The sequence below is a fragment of the Culex pipiens genome, chromosome 2 (genome assembly GCF_016801865.2).
Source record: "Culex pipiens pallens isolate TS chromosome 2, TS_CPP_V2, whole genome shotgun sequence".
Taxonomy (NCBI): domain Eukaryota; kingdom Metazoa; phylum Arthropoda; class Insecta; order Diptera; family Culicidae; genus Culex; species Culex pipiens.
Window position 1 is genome coordinate 128752054 of NC_068938.1, and position 24263 is coordinate 128776316.

Here is a 24263-nt window from a genome sequence, read left to right on the forward strand (position 1 = left end):
GTTTTTGTTTTTGTTTTTGTTTTTGTTTTGTTTTTGTTTTTGTTTTTGTTTTTGTTTTTGTTTTTGTTTTTGTTTTTGTTTTTGTTTTTGTTTTTGTTTTTGTTTTTGTTTTTGTTTTTGTTTTTGTTTTTGTTTTTGTTTTTGTTTTTGTTTTTGTTTTTGTTTTTGTTTTTGTTTTTGTTTTTGTTTTTGTTTTTGTTTTTGTTTTTGTTTTTGTTTTTGTTTTTGTTTTTGTTTTTGTTTTTGTTTTTGTTTTTGTTTTTGTTTTTGTTTTTGTTTTTGTTTTTGTTTTTGTTTTTGTTTTTGTTTTTGTTTTTGTTTTTGTTTTTGTTTTTGTTTTTGTTTTTGTTTTTGTTTTTGTTTTTGTTTTTGTTTTTGTTTTTGTTTTTGTTTTTGTTTTTGTTTTTGTTTTTGTTTTTGTTTTTGTTTTTGTTTTTGTTTTTGTTTTTGTTTTTGTTTTTGTTTTTGTTTTTGTTTTTGTTTTTGTTTTTGTTTTTGTTTTTGTTTTTGTTTTTGTTTTTGTTTTTGTTTTTGTTTTTGTTTTTGTTTTTGTTTTTGTTTTTGTTTTTGTTTTTGTTTTTGTTTTTGTTTTTGTTTTTGTTTTTGTTTTTGTTTTTGTTTTTGTTTTTGTTTTTGTTTTTGTTTTTGTTTTTGTTTTTGTTTTTGTTTTTGTTTTTGTTTTTGTTTTTGTTTTTGTTTTTGTTTTTGTTTTTGTTTTTGTTTTTGTTTTTGTTTTTGTTTTTGTTTTTGTTTTTGTTTTTGTTTTTGTTTTTGTTTTTGTTTTTGTTTTTGTTTTTGATTTTGTTTTTGTTTTTGTTTTTGTTTTTGTTTTTGTTTTTGTTTTTGTTTTTGTTTTTGTTTTTGTTTTTGTTTTTGTTTTTGTTTTTGTTTTTGTTTTTGTTTTTGTTTTTTGTTTTTGTTTTTGTTTTTGTTTTTGTTTTTGTTTTTGTTTTTGTTTTTGTTTTTGTTTTTGTTTTTGTTTTTGTTTTTGTTTTTGTTTTTGTTTTTGTTTTTGTTTTTGTTTTTGTTTTTGTTTTTGTTTTTGTTTTTGTTTTGTTTTTGTTTTTGTTTTTGTTTTTGTTTTTGTTTTTGTTTTTGTTTTTGTTTTTGTTTTTGTTTTTGTTTTTGTTTTTGTTTTTGTTTTTGTTTTTGTTTTTGTTTTTGTTTTTGTTTTTGTTTTTGTTTTTGTTTTTGTTTTTGTTTTTGTTTTTGTTTTTGTTTTTGTCAATGAATTATCAATCGGCACTTCATGCTGACCCATAAACGCTTTGATGTTCGATTACACCGTGTTAAAAGCTATTTCATCTGAAATCAAGTAAAAAAATGCTGAATGGGAAGTGAGCAAGCAAGATTTTTTCAAAAAAAGATTTGCAAATTATGGTATTTTCAACGCAAATTAAATGTAAATGAAACTAAAACCTTTGCCAAAGATACAAGCATTTTTCCTCATTCGTTTTTGAAAGCAAATTTGATATTTATTTTCAGGTAACGTTTTGGGGGAATTTAAAGATATTTTCATCAAACGTTTTAATTTTGCTGATATGCTTCTACATACTTTTATCGCCTATTTTTGAAAATACTCCCCATAACGTTTGATCATAGTTATTTGTGTTTGTAAAGTTGTTCAAATTTTCTTGAATCAGTCACCCTGTCCATGTTTTCGCTTCGTAATCCGATCACATCCCAGATCGGTTCCTCGGCGGTGGTTCCAAGCTCAACGTCGAGAAAGCTCCCACAGCTCGTTCCGTACGGTTCGCATGGTTCGTTCAGTACAGCGTGAGACGTCATCGGTGCTGGTTCACTTGCTCTCCCAAATCGGCTCGCTAGGAGTGTTTGAGAGTCCAATCGCTGCAGCCAGTCCAGAGTGCGACCAAGGGGGGCGGTCACCGGGTGCGCGCGCTTTTCCTTCCTGTTATCTCTGTGCTTATCTACGCGTGTAATACTCTTTGCTGGGCGGTGGGGTGGTGGGAGGTGTAGGGGGAGTTGTGTACCAGTGTATTATAATTTTATTCCGGACCAACGACCAAGGGTTGGAAGTTGGGTCGAGGAGCTGGTCAAACTTGCCAAGGAGTTGGCACCGATTCCAGTGGAGTGTCGCCGTCGCCGAAAATTTTGTGCGTTGTTTGCCCAACAAATTCCCGTGGCCCGGAGCGGTTCTGTAAACATTAGAAATTATTAAACGGATTTTATTGAGGACTTATTTGAGCTCGTGGTTGAAGCACTTATTTATCTTTGGCTTTGTTCGGAATCGCGTCAAGTGTTTACTTATCGGGAGGTGATTACATAAGAAGAAACGATCGGAACTCTGGAAAAAGGGAAAATTTTCCTTGCAGTCAACAGCTGTTACCCTTTCGCTTTGCAACCAGTTTCCGACCATTACATGGTGTAAACGAGGTGGAAGCACTACAAATCGATAGCAATTGGAAAGCTGTTCACGCGTGGAAGCCTATCAAGTGCTCCCCAAACCCAATCTCATTCCAAGTAAAAAAAACGTAGGATCCAGATTCGTTGTCAGTTAAGGATTTGCAGACTCTTCTTCACGGGTAAGTTGAGTGATTAGCCAGAGTTGGATCTGCTTTTTTTCGACTATCTCTCTCTCCTATCCAATACAATTTCATCCGGAGCCTAATGAAGACGGGCAGGTTTCAGTTGGCGCGCAGTTTTTCCTCGAGCGGGTTTTACTTGCTGGTGATGCTGGTTGTGGAAATGACACGGCAAATAGCACAGAGAGACAACACGATTTGCATATTTTAACGCTGCACGCTCTGCTTAGACCATATTGTAGCAAAATAGACGAAAACAAGTGTTGCTGGGTGGGGATCATTGGAGCCTGCTGATGGGGGTACAAGCAGAGCGGGGATGAAGCCCCGAAAACAATTCCTAGGATCGGTGGAAAACATGCAGCTTCAACCATATTGTATGGGTTCGATTTTATGTACGTTATTGAAAAAATCGAATGTGATTGAAAGCATTTTTCTCGGAATTTCAAATTGAAAACCATTGACCTTTTTTTCGAACCGTTTTTATTTCAATGTTACCTTTTGTACCTGTTGCACGAATCTTTGAAAATAATTTTGTGAGCTATTTTTAAACATTTTCACATTGAATATTCTAAAGGTTGGTTGAGGCCGTTGGAAATATTTTATGAAGTTTATGTCCCTCGACTCTGACCAGTTTTTGCGGTGCTGTACATTGGAATTTCATAAAAATTTAAAATATTTTCATTCCAGCCCAAACATGCTAAATATGATTATCAATACAGAAACAATTTTTGCCCCCCCATTTTTTGGAATTTGTTATTACTCAAAATTTGCAAAATTGGTTTATTTTTATGCTGAAATGCCTACGAAGGGTATTACACAGTACAAAAAAATCAATTCCCGTAATCGTTAATTGTGTCCATGAATTTGAGAACCATGACGGAATTTATTCAAGAGTATGATGCATTTGCACTATAAACGTGAATATATTCCTTCTTGATTCTCAAATTCCTGAACACAATTTACGTTTTCGAGATACGATTTTTTTTCCGTGTAGGTGTTTCAAAAACAGGATTGTTTGCTTGTTTGTTTATTTCTTGTAGTGTAAAGGAAACCTTTTTTAATTTGCTACATTTCGATTTTACAGAGAATATTACATTAAATTGTCTTACATTACGGTTCACATCACAGATACAATTAAGTTTTATCGTTAATAATACAGTTTTTAATCAGTTTTTATGAAAAAAAAGTCGGGAAAAAATTAAACTACAAGCCATGATTTTAACATTTGAATTTTAAAAAGTTTTTAAAAATGCTTTGTACACCTGTCAAGTTGTTTTGCAATCATTTGTTTCCTAATTATCTAAATACTGACGAAAAAAAAAATTGCGAAGAAAAAAGTTTTTGCGGTTTTGTACATCGGAAATTCATAAAAAATCAATATATTTTTAAACCACCCAAACATGCTCAACATGATTTTCCATGAAGAAAAACCATTTTAGATTGTTTTCAGTTGACTTCTATTTTCATTAATATTTCGATGTTTCTTTGTAACTTTTTTGCCTCCTGATTTTTTGGCCCAATTTTGAAAGGGGGACGGGGAAGTAAATGTTGGCCCCGGTCTAACCTAGAGGGTTAGGTCGATAGCTCAGTCCAGATGTAGGAGTCGTCTCCCTGGGCCCCTGTCTCGGTGGAGTCGCTGGTGGGCAGTTGGACTCACAATCCAAATGTCGTCAGTTCGAATCCCGGGGTGGATGGAAGCTTAGGTGTAAAAAGAGGTTTGCAATTGCCTCAACAATCAAGCCTTCGGACACCTAGTTTCGAGTAGGAATCTCGCAGTCGAGAACGCCAAGGCCAAGGCCAAGGCAATGCTGTAGAGCGAATAATTTGATTTTTGATAAATACTTATTTGTATTTTATAAGCTGGCCCTGCTGAACACGTGGCGTCCATGTAAAACTTGTTCCATTCCTTGAAGTGCATTGTCGTCACGTCTTGCGGTAATCTTTTTATCGTCTATTCAACAGAGATTGAGCGAAAAGTTTTCGAGAAGTAGTTGAACGGAGACCACCGGCATTTAGGAAAAATGTTACCCAACTGGTTAATTCTCTACCAACTCACACGCAATCGGGAAAAGTTGCCCCGATCCCTCTTCGATTTGCGTGAAACTTTGTCCTACGGGGTAACTTTTGTCCCTGATCACGAATCCGAGGTCCGTTTTTTGATATCTCATGACGGAGGGGCGGTACGCCGGTACGACCCCTTCCATTTTTGAACATGCGAAAAAAGAGGTTTTTTTTCAAAAATTTGCTGCCTGAAACGGTGATGAGATAAAAATTTGGTGTCAAAGACACTTTTATGTAAAATTAGACGCCCAATTTGATGGCGTACTCAGAATTCCAAAAAAACGTATTTTTAATCGAAAAAAACACAAAAAACGTTTTAAAAACTCTGGAATTTTCAATTACTCATCTGTAAAATTTTTTGGAACATGTCAAATATAGGAAATTTAATGTACTTTTCGAATCTACATAGCCCCGGAAGGTAATTTTTTCATTTAGAACAAAATTTTTCATTTTAAAATTTCGTGTTTTTTCTAACTTTGCAGGGTTATTTTTTTAGAGTGCAACAATGTTCTACAAAGTTCTAGAGCAGACAATTACAAAAAAAAACGATATATAAACATAAGGAGTTTGCTCATAAACATCACGAGTTATCGCGATTCTACGAAAAAAAGTTTTGAAACAGTTACCTTTTGCGTTTCTCTTTGTTTCGTCGTCCGTGTTTGTCGCGGGTGACGATGAACGGGCATTAATAACGACGACCAACATCAAAACTTTTTTTTCGTAAAATCGCGATAACTCGTGATGTTTATGAGCAAACTCCTTATGTTTATATATCGTTTTTTTTTGTAATTGTCTGCTCTAGAACTTTGTAGAACATTGTTGCACTCTAAAAAAATTACCCTGCAAAGTTAGAAAAAACACGAAATTTTAAAATGAAAAATTTTGTTCTTAATGAAAAAATTACCTTCCGGGGCTATGTAGATTCGAAAAGTACATTAAATTTCCTATAAAATGACATGTTCCAAAAAATTTTACAGTTGAGTAATTGAAAATTGCAGAGTTTTTAAAACGTTTTTTGTGTTTTTTTCGATTAAAAATACGTTTTTTTTTGAATTCTGAGTACGCCATCAAATTGGCGTCTAATTTTACATAAAAGTGTCTTTGACACCAAATTTCTATCTCATCACCGTTTCAGGCAGCAAATTTTTGAAAAAAAACCTCTTTTTTCGCATGTTCAAAAATGGAAGGGGTCGTACCGGCGTACCGCCCCTCCGTCATGAGATATCAAAAAACGGACCTAGGATTTGTGATCAGGGACAAAAGTTACCCCGTAGGACAAAGTTTCACGCAAATCGAAGAGGGGTCGGGGCAACTTTTCCCGATTTCGTGTGAGTTGGTAGAGAATTACCCAACTACAAAGCTATCTGTTTTTGAAAGTTCGGAATTTCACAAAAATATATATGCATATATGCTTTTTCTTTATTCAAGTAAATAGCATTTACAATTGAATCGGCAATCGGTTTGAAAATATTTGTTCGTGAGGCTTTAATACTTGGAGTTTTGGTCATAATTTAACAAACAAAAAACTTCAATGAAAAATGTTTTTAAGTCCCTCCCTCCAATTAGGGTTAAAACACAACACACCTCTCATATTCTAAATAACAAAAAATATTTGAATGAAATCAATTAATTTTTTGACAAGGGATAGAAATGCAGCATTTTTCCAAAGTTCGTAGGTTTTTTTTCACCTGCCAATTGTTTTAAAAATTGTCCCAATTCCACATTAGGCTGAAAAAAATATTATGTTGAATTATTTTTGAAATTGGTTTCTTTCTAATACTGCTGAGATACTTAAAAAAAGCATTTCAAGTTTTTTTTAAAGACAAAATGTTGAGATTCGTTGCAATGAATCTACTTTTGTCAACCAGCTTTATGAGCACTTCAAGCTTTATAAAGAGATTATCCTGCTCGAACTGCAAAACTTCGCTCCACTAATTAAATCTCCACTCGAATGCCATCGTTGAAGGTCACTCCTTTCCTCGTCGTTCTGTAGGACACTCAAGAAAAAAGCAGCTTTATCAATCATATCCGAATCAACTGCAACCTTTCAGAAGAAGGTAGCGGAGAGGGAAGAAAACACACAATGACAGATGAGAGACAGCATGACATTCTGGTTACAGTACACAGCGGACCAGCCGTAACGGCAATAGATATAAATCATGGCTTGTGGGAGCTTTCGTTTGGCCAAGTCAATCATGCACACACTTTGCTTGCATCAGCACATTTTATCGTGCTTCGGGGGAAAAGCCCCTATTTCTAATCGTAAAATTTCTTTTTTTTTTTGAACGTCTTATCTTTGAGAAATTAATCGCAACAAAAAAGGGAACTGTAATGCTGATAAACAAAACTGCTCAAGAGGTGAAAAGTGGTATTAAAGTTTAACCTGCTGAAAATGTGTGCTTTTCCCCTGCCAGGTGACGGACGTAGCCCACCATGACTGATAGAGATCCCACATTATGATCTGGTGAAGTGGAGAAAAAAGCGAGAAAAAATAAAACTCGGGAGATAAACTTTTGCATTAGCTAATTAAACGGGGTTCAAGCGGATGAATCCGGATGATGATGGTTGAGTTGCTTGAGTGAAGTTAATGAGGGAAAGTTTTCACGAAAGATTGCTTGAAAAGCTTTTTCTCTTCTATTAAAATCTGCGAAAACAAATTTGTTTTTCTGCTGAACAATTGAGCAATTTATTTCAAAATGTACAAAAACAGTAATTAGTGAAAACATCATAATTATGTTTTACCCAAGAATCCCCACAGAGGAAAATACTGTAAAGCTAACGAAAACATGTTTGCACGCACGGCACGCGATGTATTCGCGGTTGGAAAATTGATCAATTTCGATCAAAAGGTCAAAAGTTTCCCTGGCAATAGTGGAGCTTTCGAGAACACTCGAATTGTTTCGGGGGGGAATAAGCCAATAACATGAACACTTTTGGTTAGCTATAGGAATTTATCCAAGGCAACAAAGTTATTCGATCGGAAATAATTGGGTTCAACGATTAGCTGTTTCGATATGCTTTGAAAACTAATGTTAACTTTCTGGAAAAGGTTAGAGAGGCAGTCTGTTACTGACAAGCAATGTTGAATGCACTTTTATAAACTTCACAACACAACATAGCTGCTGTTGATGATGCAAGTTTATTTTTTGCTTTGTTTTTGTTCTATTACTTTTCAGCTGGATTGGCAAGCAAATTTACCGGGTAGAAGAATAGCTGTTAAAGTTAAATAACTAATCTAACGCAGGTAGAGCTAAAAAAAAGATTTCTGAGTAACAGCATTTAATGATTTGCAAATATTTGTCTTGGAAAAAATCAAAGACTATTTACGATTTGATATGGAAATTTTAACCATGAAACTACCTTTGAAAATGTTAACTAAACAAATCTGAGATTCTACCCCGCGCGACCTTCACACCAAAGCGCCAAAGCTAAACCAACAAATTTGCATTCACTCGAAGAAGCCCTAATCTCCTGAACTTGTGCTCGCCAAGGCGGATCCATCAGCCAACGCCGGAATGAGGACGACGCGGCAGGAAATTATTTTGCAAGCAAGTAACTACTGTAAATTGAGCTTCCTCTTCATCCGCGCCGGCAAAGCAACTTGATTACCAATTACGACCGAGGGAAGGATGGCGGGGCAAGTTGATAACAAGCACCAAGGATAACGTTTGCCTACCGCTGTGACATCAAGAGACTCCAAAGCTCGCCGGGGAGTTTAGCACTTCGGTGGAGTCCGCGGTTGTGCACTAAAGTACAATTTATTGATTTTTGTTCCTTCTGAGTGGAAAAAAAGTGGAGAAAACGAAGAAAATCGTAAACTCACAAAAAAAGCAACGTCTAGCAGTACATCAAACGAATCGCAAAGAAATCCAATATTTTTTGTTCGAAATTTCATTGAAAGTCAAGAATCGTGACGCGACAGAATGCTTGATTGGCTGCAAATCGGTATTTTGATTTGTGATATTGGCTTGGACAGCACCGGCCTCAAACGCAGATAGGGATTTTTCTCACTCGCTCTCAAACTGACTTTTGATCATAGCATTGACGAATCAGAAACCGAAGTACTTGAAATCAGTGAATACAATGACTGGACTTAACAAGTCAATCACAAATCGTTTGCGCATCAATTTGCAAACGAATGTTAAAATCTCTGAGGAAATCTTCATTTTCGTACAGAAATATTATTCAAGCAAAAAGAAAGGGGTCGTTCAAACATTACGGTCATGATATTCGTGACATGCTCAATTTATTGTTTTATTATGCACTTTCGATTTTTGGCAATATTTTATCTATGTTTCCCAACACATATTGACAATAAAAGAGAAAAATGAACATTATTCAGCGATTCCCCACGAAGGAAAAAATGTTATTGAAATAGTGAAATTTAAGCGATGACCTACACATGTTTGAGTACCAATTTTCGTAATTGAAAGACGCAACTTTTGGTACCAAAACATGTATAGGCAATCGCTGAAATTTTTAAGTAATCGCAGTTTTAGTAAAAAAAGGCCGTTTTCGTCAATTTCCCATTTTTGCGCGCGGCGCGTCGAAAAACCCACTTTTTATTTTCAAAAAATCGTATCTCGGAATATTAAAGAAATAACTTCATCATTTTTTGATATGTTATGCAAAATTATGATAAAAATATTTTCGGATAAACTGCCCATAATTGAAAATTCGGCTATTATGCCAAATCAAGTATTCCGAGAAAAACGCGTTTAAGAGTTTGTCACAAAATCTCCGTCAAGGCAATTTCCCATAAAAGTGGCATATTAGCCGTTTGGTTTTTCGCATTGGCAGCCAAGTCTAAACACTATTTCAGTGAAATTCAAGTTCCAGGAGATCCGTTAGAACATCCTCTACCACCTGATGCTAATATCTCGTTTTTGCCAAAAGTGGATAATAGCCGTTTTTTCAATGGTGGGCAGTATAGGCTCTTTGGTCCCGAGACCTTCAAAACGTTGCCGTCGTGCTAACTTGTCGCACGTGCATTTTGGGTCAAATTGATTTAAGAACGCCATTTTGTACAGCTAACAATGCCTCACCTTTTGACCTTCACAGATCCCCAAAATTCGATTTCAATCCTGAGATATTCAATAAAAACCGAAAAAACTCAGTGCATTGTTGTCACTCTATATACATATAAAAGAAGTTTCAATCATGTCGTGCTATCTTGATGTAAGTGCGACAACTGGCCAAAGGGATCTCTGGTCAGAACGCGTTTGACGCACTTACAAGTTAGACTACCGTACACATCCCAAGTAACATTTTTAAACCAACTAGCCACCACCTAGTTTTATTAAGGTTTTATGGTAGCATCTTGATTGCTTAATAGTTTTATTTGGGAATTCACCGCAACCAATAAGCAAGCGCTTATTAATAGGTTCTAACAGGGTTTTATGCCTCGGACATAAAACCTTGTGACAATAAAAGCTAAATGACTTTCAATAAGGTTTTATGAAAGTTTTAAGAGAGTCTTGAAAACCCAATGGCAATGTCATGCCAAACGGTTTTATCGCATGCTTCTTTAAAACCAAGGGTGTTTTAGCTGTCAAGTGCCATTAGGCATGCAAAAAGCTTAATTAAAACCACAAGCTCCTGAAAAAGCTTTTAACGCGGCCAATTAGCAGTGCATAAATATGGCGCTAAACGCGTGTTCTGATTGAATGTGATTGACCGCCATCTTGGTTGAAAAAATAGAGAACTGAGAAATTTGATTTAAATTTGACGAAAACACTCATTTATGCTGAATTTCTGATATAATTAAAATAGCGATAGATGTTTATAAATAATTTCTAATCTAATCTAATCTAATCAGACCCTAGCGCAGCCAATCTTTCGAAGGGATCCTGGAGAGTGCCTTAGGTTAGATGACGCCTAGCACTCTTCTTGTCATTTATTAACATTTGTAGTGCGCCATTGCATTAGAATGCATTGAAACATCACAAGCGTTAAAGCGGCCAGGCCTACTGCGTAAAGCCGTATCGCAGAGATGACTCGTAATTGGGTTGAGTTTGAGCACTGAGTGTTCGAACAACAACACAATTCTGAATCGACAGGGGAGGAAGAAGCGTGGGGACACACCACCATACGCTCCGAGATTTTGGTTGTATTCGTTGGGAGCACCATGCTAAGAAGGTTTGGTACTCCGGGACCCTCTGGGATGGGACATTGTATTTCCACGAATGCCCTGGACACTATTTGCCGTGGTTATAGCTCTCTGTAACAGTATTCCTAATTCCAGTTCACTCTCACCAAGTCGTCATGGCCTAGTGGTTAGCATTTTTGCTTACCAATCCAAAGGACGGAGGATCGAACCCCGCCGCGAGCGACTTTGATTTTTCGTTCATATTCATCATTTCAAATTTCTGTGTTCTTAAACTTTCTCGTTGGGAGCAGATGGGCATCGAACCCAGAACCATTCGCTTACAAAGCGAACACCGTAACCAGTCAGCCACGGCCGCTTATAAATAATTTGAACATTTTTTCAAATAATTGCAATAAAATATTTTTTACATTAAAAACTATGATTACAAATAATGATTTTTTATGAAGCGAGTACATTTATTAATAAGATTTCAACCGCAGCTGAATTTGAGCCACCAATTGCGAGAAATAAGCTTTCAAATTGTTTTGAATACCTCCAATCTATATATATATAAAATATCGACGGTTTTGTTCGAACGCGAATCACTTGAACACGGAACGTCGGATCGAGCCGCTTTTTGTTGCGTTAGGTTCGTGTAAGCCCAAGAAAGGTTTATATGCTAAAAAATTGCCACTTTGGCCACTCTGAGACCGATTCCGGAGCATCTGCAGATTGTATGGGAAAATTTACGTAAAATCAGATTTTGATCACAGGAGGCTGAAGCCGAAAACGTTAACAAACGAAGGCAGAACGAAGTTTGTCGGGTAAGGCTTGTATCTATTATATATCATCGCCATTTTAGCAAACCATCTCCATTTTATCATGTGGCAAGACAAAGACTTATTTTTTGCCAAAATAAAACATAAGCATAAGCATAAGACGTTTGAAGACGTATGAAATGTCATTTTTGCTTAACTTTTGACTAGGTTTTAACAAAGGTTTTATCAAGGCTTTGAGGATGTTGTTAGGATTCAGTTGTAAAGCCTTGAACTCCTATGTAGGTTTTATAAATACACGCAGAAAAATAAGGAATATTTGAATCAACAAAACCGTTTTGTTGATTTGAAAATCATGATTTTTGTTGAATCAACGCTAAACGTCAAAGCAGCTTTTTCAAAACAACAAAAGACTTTTTTAGAATTGAGAAAATCAAGCTTTGTTTCAACGCAATTTTTTTTGTTGATTATTAGGATGTAACAAAAATGACTTTTTGGCGGGCATTCAGGGGTTTGTTCCGGTGGGCATACTGAGCCCAAATCCCAAATATGAGCTTGATTGGACGTAACAGGAGCTGGCGCTCCGCCCTTCAATTTTAAATGGGATTTAACCCGTAAAAAAAAGATTTTTTCAAAAATGACAATTTTCGAGGCATTTTGGCCACTGAAGCGTTTACCAAAAACATCACTGGCGTGTAGGCCAGATCCTTGCGCATCTTTTGGTATATATAACATTGAAGTTTGGAGCATCCTGGAGCTCGGTACAGACCTTCAAAGTTTGGCATTTTTTCGAAAAATCGGTCCCAGCAAAATCAAATGGCGTCTCGGGCGTCGCGAGACGCGACGCATATCTTTTTTGCCGGGGCCGGTTTTTCGAAAAAATGCCAAACTTTGAAGGTCTGTACCGAGCTCCAGGATGCTCCAAACTTCAATGTTATATATACCAAAAGATGCGCAAGGATCTGGCCTACACGCCAGTGATGTTTTTGGTAAACGCTTCAGTGGCCAAAATGCCTCGAAAATTGTCATTTTTGAAAAAATCTTTTTTTTACGGGTTAAATCCCATTTAAAATTGAAGGGCGGAGCGCCAGCTCCTGTTACGTCCAATCAAGCTCATATTTGGGATTTGGGCTCAGTATGCCCACCGGAACAAACCCCTGAATGCCCGCCAAAAAGTCATTTTTGTTACACTCTTTTGATTATATTCATTATATTTTGTTGATTCAAACCGCGTACAGGCTGATTCTACAAAACTTTTTTCTACGTGTAGGCCGTGACAACCTTTTGCGGAGGTCCTTTTGAGTTTTAACAGAGGTTTATCGGGGTTCTGGGGATGCTGTTACGACTTAGTGGTTTTAATGTTGGTTTTGGCTGATAGTTTTTATAGCGGTTGAGACAGCTTTGATAAAGCCTAAAATGTTACTTGGGATATGTAATTATAACTCAGGACTCCAGCAACCAACTTCAACCAAAATTCGGGACAATGCACAGAATGGTCGTGGGTCTCGTGGCGCAGGGGTAGCGGCTTCGGCTGCCGATCCCGATGATGCTATGAGACGCGGGTTCGATTCCCGCCTTATCCACTGAGCTTCTATCGGATGGTGAAGTAAAACGTCGGTCCCGGTTTCTCCTGTCTCGTCAGAGGCGCTGGAGCAGAAATCCCACGTTAGAGGAAGGCCATGCCCCGGGGGGCGTAGTGCCAATAGTTTCGTTTCGTTTCGTTTTCGCACAGAATGGTCAGCCAAACAAAACATGTTTGTTATTGTTTATATTGCGTGCTCTAGTTTTTGTTTATTCAAGGTCAAACATTTAAACGCGTTTTTCTCGGAACGTCGAAATTGCGGGTGTGACAAGATAGAACGACATCGTCGAAAAGAGCATTTTAGGTTTTCATTTTCAAATGTTAGACTAGATATTTGAAACTTTTTACTATTTTTCCTTAAAAACCTTTCTAATATCCTTTCGTTTGCGCTCAAGACAGCTAAAACCGGTTGAAATGGTGCGGAGTTATGATTTTTGGAAAAATGTGGTTTTTGCGAAAATCGACGAAAATTGTATTTTTTCGAGCCACCCTAACATGTCCTAGGTCACCCTAACGGCCAAAACAAAAAAAATACGGGTCTAATTATTTCGGCCAAGAACCCCCAGAAAAATTTTGAGCCCGATCGGAGAACTTTTTTTTCGAATCATGCTGTTTTCGTGGGGAATTGCTGTATTTATATTTTTTTGAATTCTTGGAAAATAAATTATAATAAAAAAAATATGCAAAACTCCAGAAATTGTATACAAGTTTAATTTCAAAATAAAAGCACAACTCTAGAAATTTTAAACAATAAAATGCTCATGATTTTACCATTGCTGTGTTACTGTTGGACCGAGCCACGTAGCCCAGTGGTAACGCTTCCACCTCCCAAGCGGTAGATCGGAGTTTAAATCCCGGCTCGGACCAACACAACAGGTGATCTTTTCCCTTCTGGATTCGATTGCTTAGTAAAGGAAAGGTAGTGTATCGTCACAGACTGGACCTTATCAAGACACCATAGGAAGACAACATATGTAATGTTAACATTAACCTTAACATGTTAACATTAAGTTGATAAATAAACTGTCACTGAATCCGCTTTGTAAATGCCGGCCCCGATACTCTTCACGGGTGTTCCCCTCAGGAACAGGGAAAGATTTACTTTACTTTTTATGTTACTGTTTAAAGTTTGACAAGAATATTTAACTATTGATACCGAAATATTATGATTACATCAAATAGTAGATTAGTAATACAATTTGATTAATCAATATGAATATTGGCCAATCTATTCTCAACAGTTCATAACATAATACATTTGAAATTTAATCATCGCCATTCAAATGGTTGTGATTGACACATTGAAGTTTTGAGCTTTTTGCAGCTCTATTATCGCAAGGTTTGTTTTTTTTAACTCAAGACTCTGAAATTTCTATTTTGTCACATTCTTATGGAATTTATTAATTTTAGATGGGAGTAGTCTTCTGAATTTTCGCATTTTTTCGCGATTTCTAAATTTTTATTTGGATGAAACATTATCCAGGCATTCCCTATGTCAAAAGAAGTCAAGTCTCCATATAATTTTGGGGGCTGGTGTTACAAAATGGTTATGAAAATGTATGACATTCTGTATCTTGAAAAAGTTCTTCGTCAAAAGGATTTTCTAATTCATATTGCAAAGAGTTTCAATTTTTAACATTAAAAATCGGACCTTTAGTTTCCGAGATATCGTCAGTTGAAAATTACAGGCTTATAAGGTGTCACTTACATAAATTCATTTTCATTTTCATCGAATTCTTTTCGCAGAAACCAGGTGATTGCCCGATTTTCATAGTTCCAGAGAGAAAATTGTAGGAAATTGTTTGAGCCATTTAAAACATAATTCAGAGTCGCAATTTTTCCAAGGGTTATGTTTACACTCTAAGAAATTAAAACAAATGAAAAATGTATATGTATAGGTTGCTATAAATTGACAACGGCACATAGCATAGCATAGCATAGCATTACGGGTCTGCACCACGCTGTAGGGGGTGCCACAATGGTCAATTCAATATTCTTAGACAATTTGATTGTTGCCCGGTACAACCAAAAATATCTAAGAAAGTAAATTTCCTCACTATGCTCCACGGCTACGCCCATACAGTCCCGTGGGGATATGGGAGGGGAAAAATATGAAAAAAATACTCAAATGTATTTACAATGTTCACTTTTTATGATTCTTTAATTGTGACTTAAAATTAAATAAAAGTTTGAATAAAGATTTTTTATTTATTGAACATGATTTTTGCATCCATCAACCTCTTTCATTTCGGTTTGTTTTGGTTTTTCGACGTTTGTCTGCTTTTTAACTGGGCTTTCGACCCAGTTATCAATCCCCTGTTAATAAGCAACCCAGTTCAACAACACCCAGTTGTTAACTTTTCAGCAAAAAACTATGGTGTCTTCGGGAAAGTTCAAAATTCAATGAAGGTCCTTCATCTGAGAATTGATAAAGATTGGACAACTATTGCGCCCTCAACAGGTAAAAAACTGATACAGTTGCTTTTCTCATACAAACTTCAAGCGATTAGAGCAGGCCTGCCCAACCTTTTCGGCTCAATTTTCACATTTTTGATTGTCAAAATTACAATTGTTGATTTTTTCATGGTTTCTTTGATGGAATCGGTTCTCAGATGTCCAGTAAACATAACTTTGATAAAACTTTGGAAATATATTTTTGCAGGTCTTTTATGTAAGTTTTAAGTGAAAAATTGGTCCGGCCCGTGGGATTGATTTTTGACGTAAAATGTAGATAAAAACGACTTGTATAAATATTTTTTCAAACTTTTGGTAAAGTTATGTTCACTGGTCATCTGAGAACCGATATCATCAAAGAAACCATGAAAAAATCAACAATTGTAATTTTGACGATCAAAAATGTGAAAATTGAGCCGAAAAGGTTGGGCAGGCCTGGATTAGAGGGAGGATTTCCCGTGGGCAGAATGAGCTCATATTTGGAATTTAGCCTAGTTATGGGTCAATCTTCGATTTCAGGGGATAGCCCCGAGAAAGCCCGGATTTGGACCACTCTAATATACAGTAATAAAAAAAAATGGCCGAATTTTGGGAAACTTGCTTTTTATATTAAATATTATGGAGTATTTGATAGTTAACGGAAATCCTTAATTTTAAACCAAATATTAGCGAAGACATGTTCAGGAAAACAAGGAAATTGCTGTTGAATTTAAAATAACGGCCCCAATGTCTAAGGGTTTTAAAATATTCGCAATTATCCTCCATTCTAGTATAGTAATATAAATTATTAAACCATTTCCATCATCCTTCTAACGTTACAGACCACCTTGACGCTAACGGTGCACCATGGTGTTCGTGAGTTCTGCCGTGTTGGGGGCTGCCGCTGGCACGGGACTGGCCCTGCTGGTGGCCGTTACGATCGTAATGTACCGCTACTACGTGGTCCGGCGCAAGGGCAAAGAGTGGGCCGAGCTGGACCGGCTGGAGGAGAAAAAGGCAGCCCGGAAAATCAATCTGCAGGTATGGAAGCGGGGTTTCGCTGAACGGAACAACCACACTATCGTTATCGTCGTCGTCCATAGCTTACGTAACGATGCGATGGTGGTTGTGGTAATTGGAATTTGATTCTTTCGAGTGGGGTACGTGGGATGGTTGCTTGTTAAATGATGCACAACCGGAGGTAGTTTGTCATTCATTTGTATAGAGTTTTATTTTACCTCCTTTCTTCCTGGCTCCACAGCAAGAGTGCAGCGTGATTAGTGGTTCCCATCCGGTGCAACCACCGTCGAGCGTTCCCCAGCACGGGCTGGTCAGCGAGTGTGGCAAGGGTGGCCCACTGGAGGTGAGCTCGAGTCCGTTGCAACCGAACCTGGAGCAAAAACCGAAACCGTACTCCGGCCGACAGAAGCCCCCACCTCCGTCGGCTTCCAGGAACAACAGCACCGAAAGTGTGCACTCTCGAGCATCGGTAAGCCACTTGAGCACGCTTTATTCTGGTAGTTTTTCGATTAATAGTTGAAGTGATTTCAGAGTTGTCGTGAGTCGCCCAAATTTGCTTCGCATATTAACGCAGAAACAAGATCGACCATTTCAGAAAACTTTATCATTCAGGTAAATTTGATGTGGTTTGACCTCTTGACGTGACCAACTTTCCTAGAATGCGAATCCCGTTTCCTGTTTGATTAACAATGTATGTTTGTTATTTGGACAATAAAATTTACAAACAATAATTGATAAACCAATGCCAAAGTATAAAAATAATAAATCTTTGAAGCAAATTGAATACACTAAAACCCCGATTGTTTGACACCAACTGTTGTCAAACGAACGGGGTCACTTTTTAGTTTGACACCCCTTTAACACGGAGTTCACACACACTACCAAACGTGTGTTTTGATAGTGTGCGTGCGTGCGTACATATTGGGGAGATACAAATTTTACAACTCACCTTCTGTTGCAGGGCTAAATAAATAAATTGTTTTGTTCTACAACAAGTGTTTCTAAAAATATTTATGTTTAGTTTTAGAGAAATATGATGTTCGTTTCCGAAAAATTGGTTTTGGAAATTAAAACTCAATTATCTCGAAAATCGCAAGCTAAATTTTATGTACCAGGTGGCTTTCGAAAGAGGAGATCTAGCAGCTAAAACGCTGAAAAAATCTCAGAGATATTTTTCCTAAGAATATCTACACCCAACTGGCAGTCGCATGATTGTGATGCATGGCGGCATGAAAGTATATCAGAATCTGCATGAAAACTGTCCTCATGCATTTTTTGCGATATAGGGGTATGACATTTTTGCCCGTTACCGACGGCTTTTTGGTTGTATTTCACAAAAAAAGCACTTAGCAGAACGAGGATTGAACCACCAACTTCTTGGTTATTGATCCGACACGCTACCACCGCGCCATGGACGCTTGATGAAATGTGAGTGAAAGAGCACCAACATATGCTTCTCTTTGGAGTGTTGCTCGGGGACAGGCCAGCATTATATGTGTTGGTAAGAACTGCAGATCGCTGAAATTTTTACACGCGGGCAAAAATGATCTACGGGCTTGCTGCAAAAAATGTTATAAAATATGACATTTTCTGCAGCAAATCCAATGTTGCAGATTTTGAGATATATTTTTCCTTTGGGTGTACGGTATTAACTTTTTGGCCAATTGCAGTTTTTCTCATAGTTTTACGATTTTTCTATAACAAACATTTTACAACTTTAGTTTTCGCCCTGTAGGCCTTCATAGCGGCACTTTTTGGTCTCAATTTTGACATATTCGGAATCGTCAGGAAATTTTACATTAGATTGAGATGTTGGAGTTATGAATTTGATTAAGAAAATAATTAAATAAAACATTTATGAAAAAAAGTTAGATTTTTCATACCCTGTGTTCAATACGTCAAATGCTGTATTAAGTAGGCGAATACCTGTTTTACCCATAATCCGACAAAATGCTAAAAAATATTTTAATTAATTCTAAATGGCATTTTTTTCAATCAAATTCAAAATTTCAACTCCTCAATCTAATGTAAAATTTTCTGAGGATTCCGAATATGTCAAAATTAAGACCACAAAGTGCCGCTATGGAAGCCTACAGGGCAAAAACCAACGTTGTAAAATGTTTGTTATAGAAAAATCGTAAAACTATGAGAAAAACTGCGATTGGCCAAAAAGTTAATACCGTAGGCTTATAGTCCATGAAATTCCCTAACTTTTGACCTATGGGAGTATGGGTGTTTGAGGCTGTTGCAAAAAGTTATTAAGGATTTAAAAAAAATCAATTTTTAATAGTAATTTGCAAATGCTATGAGAAAAAGTCAAATCAATCCTAGATGTCTATAGCACATTTTGAAGGGCTTCAAAAGACCATTCGAATGCATCTAAGAGATTTGGAATTGATGAAGTTTTACGGAAATGCGAGCAATTTTAAGATTTTTCATGTTTTTTGGACCTCAAACTTCAATGCCCGTTTTACCCCACTTCCCTTTGTCGTAGAGGGCTCATATTTGGCATGAGTTCATCTAATATATAGACAAACAAACCCTGAAAGTTTCATCCAAATCGGAGCAACTTGTTACGACCTGTTTCACATCGGTGAAAAACTCGCTCTTAATGAACAAATTTTTGAGGGTTTGCAAGGCATAATTAAAAAATACTTGGAAAAAATACTTGCGTGTCTTTTTGGGCAGTCCGAGCAAAACTTCTATCAACTTTCGAAAACAACATAAATAATTTGTGTTTCCTCTAATCATTTCATTAATAGTTTCTGTACAAATATCCTCAAGTTTTCAATAAATATTAGATGTTTTTTATTTGTTTGTAATTCAATATAACTAAACAATCACTTCTCCCAATCCTCGCAGAAATCCCACTCCCCGGGCCGTCTACGAACGTTCAGCCTCGAGGGCCGCCTTCCGCTGGCCTACGAACCGGACGGCCGCGTTGGCTCCAAGGAAAGTGTTACGTCGGTCTTTTCCGTCAACCCGCGGGACATCAACTCACCGAAAAAGCGCAACAGTACGGTTTCGTGTGCCACCCTACCGCGGCACGCGGAAATTGCCAGCGTTCCGGACAGCCCGAGCGGATCGATTCGGTCGGACAGTACCCGGTCTCCGCGGCGTCGAGTTCCCATCATCATGGCTGCGAATGACATCAATACGGTTCTGGGCCGGTTCCACCTCCGGTTGCAGTACGACGGAGCGAAGGAGGAGCTGATGGTTCATCTGGTGGAAGGTAGGTTTTCGGTTGGACTGACGATTGTAATTTGAATAACTTATCAATGAGTCGCAAAAACTCACCTCTAACTATTTTTTTCATTGATTACAGCTCAAGAGTTAATCTCCTTGTCAGAAGGTGGCTTTCGAGATCCTTATGTAAGGTTGTTCTTGGACACTGACGAAGAACATCGCACAATGCAAACGGCTATCCATCGAGCGGAAACTCATCCATTTTTCGATCAGCACTATTCATTCCTGCTACGGCCGAGGAATCTCGTGAAGACCAATTTCGTCTTACAGGTATAATAAATCTCAACATAATCAACAACCTTAAAACTACAACATTCTGATCATCATCCAGCTCCTCGATTACGACCGATTTTCACGCGATGAAGTAATTGGCGAGATTCGGTTCCTGCTCAACACGTTGGACTTGTCGGGGTGTGAAATTTGGGGTGATTTGATTGCGGTTAAAAAACCCACAGAACAGTCGGCGGAGCTGTTGATCTCGTTGAGTTATCTGCCACAGGCAGAGCGGCTAACCGTGGTCGTGATGAAGGCCAAGAATTTGCACGTCGTGCATGAGCCGTTTGTGAAGGTAATTTGAAAAATAATACAAAAATACAAAAATACAAAAATACAAAAATACAAAAATACAAAAATACAAAAATACAAAAATACAAAAATACAAAAATACAAAAATACAAAAATACAAAAATACAAAAATACAAAAATACAAAAATACAAAAATACAAAAATACAAAAATACAAAAATACAAAAATACAAAAATACAAAAATACAAAAATACAAAAATACAAAAATACAAAAATACAAAAATACAAAAATACAAAAATACAAAAATACAAAAATACAAAAATACAAAAATACAAAAATACAAAAATACAAAAATACAAAAATACAAAAATACAAAAATACAAAAATACAAAAATACAAAAATACAAAAATACAAAAATACAAAAATACAAAAACACAAAAATACAAAAATACAAAAATACAAAAATACAAAAATACAAAAATACAAAAATACAAAAAAACAAAAATACAAAAATACAAAAATACAAAAATACAAAAATACAAAAATACAAAAATACAAAAATACAAAAATACAAAAATACAAAAATACAAAAATACAAAAATACAAAAATACAAAAATACAAAAATACAAAAATACAAAAATACGAAAATACAAAAATACAAAAATACAAAAATACAAAAATACAAAAATACAAAAATACAAAAATACAAAAATACAAAAATACAAAAATACAAAAATACAAAAATACAAAAATACAAAAATACAAAAATACAAAAATACAAAAATACAAAAATACAAAAATACAAAAATACAAAAATACAAAAATACAAAAATACAAAAATACAAAAATACAAAAATACAAAAATACAAAAATACAAAAATACAAAAATACAAAAATACAAAAATACAAAAATACAAAAATACAAAAATACAAAAATACAAAAATACAAAAATACAAAAATACAAAAATACAAAAATACAAAAATACAAAAATACAAAAATACAAAATACAAAAATACAAAAATACAAAAATACAAAAATACAAAAATACAAAAATACAAAAATACAAAAATACAAAAATACAAAAATACAAAAATACAAAAATACAAAAATACAAAAATACAAAAATACAAAAATACAAAAATACAAAAATACAAAAATACAAAAATCAAATTCCATCTTTCCTTCAGCTCTACCTGATTGTGAACGACAAGCGCGCCAAGAAGCGGAAGACCAGCGCCATCCGGGCCGCGGACCCGTCCAACCCGATCTGGAACGAGGCGTTCACGTTTGACCTGCCGGCCTCGCAGCTGCAGGACGCCGGCGTCGAGCTGTTTGTCACATCGAACGAGGGTGAAACGCAGGAACCGGGTTGTGCCGTCGGGCTGCAGGAGGGCGGTTCCGGGTCAGCGCACTGGCAGGATCTGATGCAGAACAGCCGCAAACCGATCGCCATGTGGCACACGTTGAGATAAATTGAGGCTCTCTGATTAGCGAGAGAGTCAGAGAGAGAGAGAGATACTACAAAGTAGCAACCACCTTGCTTTTTGAGCTTGTTCTTTACAGTGAATGCGGTTTCTAAAAAAACCCACCTCCACCCCAAATTCCCTTCTTCTGTGATTGAATCCTTTCAGCCAAGGCTTCAATCGAAAATACCAAATAAAAACTTACTAATGCATCTCAGTTTGGTTGTTCAGTAAAACCGCAGTAATAAAAAACGCACTAACCACAACTAAAACCAGCCACAAAATTATATACTTAACACATGTCAATACATCACACAAAATGTACATCACAGGTTTCTGTATATTTGCACTGAAAACTGATAACCGGTCATGTTTTAATCCGCACAGAGAGGACAATGAATGTTACAGCTGTTCACGCCAAAGTTTAGAAAAGCACGTTTTTATCCCCTTTATTCACAAGAGAGAGAAAAGTAAACATTTTACAAAACAAGTTGACACCGTTCAACGGTACAAATGCGTTAGACTGATTTAATGCTAAAAGAGATTTTATTTATCGTTGTTGCAAACTTTATTTTGGAATAAGTTTTTACAGTAGCGAGGCAACACACAAAATACATAGTATGAAACAAAACAATGTTAGAGCTTAAACAGAATATTCATATTTTAACCAAGAAGGTAATTTTATATTATACATAACAGAAAACGAAACAGAAAAATGCAAAAAAAAGAAGCTAAATTAGGATAAGTGATTTATTTTGTATGGAATATACAATATGCCCACATAGAGGTACACACCACTTTTAGCGTTTCTACATGGCCACTAGTGCGTACTGCAACATAAAACAAAACGATAGAACTAAACAACAACAACACATTTATAAATACATACAACTACTCAATTATGAACGTGCTGCTTATGTCTGTGCTAACTAGACTTAACTGAGGATAAAAACTGTAACTATTAGGTTAAATTGTCAACTTTAAAAAGTAGCTTACCCTGTACTGTCCCATCCCAAGCGAGTCAAGCTCATTTCAATTTTTGTTCATAACTGATTTAATTCTGTAAATTTAGGACATACAGAACATACAATATTTGGAATTGTTCAATCAAGGGCGTACCTATCATATTTTTTTTGTAGGGCGTTAATTGGCATGAATCTAATTTTTTTCGTATTCGACTCATTTTAATAAATTTAAATCATTCGATTATTTAATCAAAGAAATATAAAGCAAATGGGGTTGTCTTGATTGGGAGGACAGTTTAACAACCAGACTTGAATAAAAACAGTTTCTATGTGAAAATGAGTCATATTTTGATTTTTCTTCCCTTACGTGACTAGTTCTTTCGGCATAGCAAATCGTTATTTTGCGGGAATTTTTAAAATCACTTTTAGAACCTAGCTTTTATATTAGGCTGTTTTTTTCTGAAATGTTGGTTTAAAAACTGTAAAAAGCTTAATAATGTTCTTATGATTCAAACAACGTTATTCAATGCATCTTTAATAGTTGACATTCGATTGCGTTTTTAGCAATAATTATGTTTTTTTACTTCTCGAATTTTCTAGGAAATTTTGAAAGGAAGGGGGAGTCTGGACTGTATGCCAAATTGGGAGCGTTCTCAAGTGTTAATTCAACTTTTTGTAGTCGAATACTACTTCGAATACTTAGAATTTTAAGTTTTAAAGGCTGTTTTTTCCAGGATACATAGGATTTATGTTCAAACTTTTTGATGTTATTTTTTAGAAAATGTGAAAAACCAAAAATGGCCAAGCATTGTTATAAACTCTTAATAGAGCGAACAATAATATTTCCCAAAAGAGTTCAGTAAATTTCCAGGAAGTTTTCAGAATTTTAAAAAAGTCCTATTTGAGTTTGAAGCATCAAAGCTATGCGCAATCAGATTAGATTTCAATACTGAGAATAATCGTATTTTTTTATAGATTTTTTTCAAAGGCGTTTTGTCACAATTGCACCCAGTAACGAAATATTCTAGCAGAGCTGGTTCTGCCAGAATCCTGCTAGAACGGTAGAACATTTCTGCTAGAATTCTGTAAGAATATCCAGCTCTGTAAGAACTCTGCTAGAATCCTGCTAGAACGTCGTGATTGGGCATGCACATCTACTTTCGAGCCAAAAAGAGCATTCTTTTATTACGTAACGCAAAAAGTTTTTTGCTAACCCTACTTTTTAAAGAAAAAAGCATTTACACGGCGTTCGTTATAAAAAAAACATTAGAATCCTTTTTGATATAACGAATAATTTCCTAAAACCAGAACTAAGGGGCGTTATTAGTATTAGGTGGTAGTCCCCACGCTTCTACCTCCACTGTAAATTCAGAATTGAATTGTTGTAATCCGTGCTCAAATTCAACCCACATCAAAGAATCTTCTCTGCGGTAAAATTTACACAGTAGGCCTGGCCGCTTTAACGCTTATGATGTTTCAAGGCATTCCGATGCAATGGCGCACTACAAATGTTAAAAAAAGACAAGAAGAACGCTAGGCTTAATCTAACATATAAG

General features: G+C 36.0%; 1 protein-coding gene across 2 annotated transcripts; it reads left to right on the forward strand.

Moving 5' to 3' along the window:
* Positions 1-1760: 1760 nt before the first annotated feature.
* Positions 1761-23047, forward strand: LOC120420858 (synaptotagmin-5). 2 transcript variants are annotated; one of them, XM_039583976.2, is made up of 8 exons: positions 1762-2543; positions 16326-16524; positions 16745-16972; positions 17035-17115; positions 19366-19735; positions 19829-20019; positions 20081-20317; positions 21467-23047. In XM_039583976.2, exons 2-8 carry the CDS (start codon positions 16351-16353, stop codon positions 21749-21751), a joined length of 1566 nt encoding a protein of 521 aa, XP_039439910.1. In that variant the 5' UTR covers positions 1762-2543; positions 16326-16350; the 3' UTR covers positions 21752-23047. The 2 variants fall into 2 exon arrangements, with proteins under 2 accessions (XP_039439911.1, XP_039439910.1); XM_039583977.2 differs by lacking the exon at positions 17035-17115 and having other exon boundaries at positions 1761-2543.
* The last annotated feature ends 1216 nt before the right edge of the window (positions 23048-24263 follow it).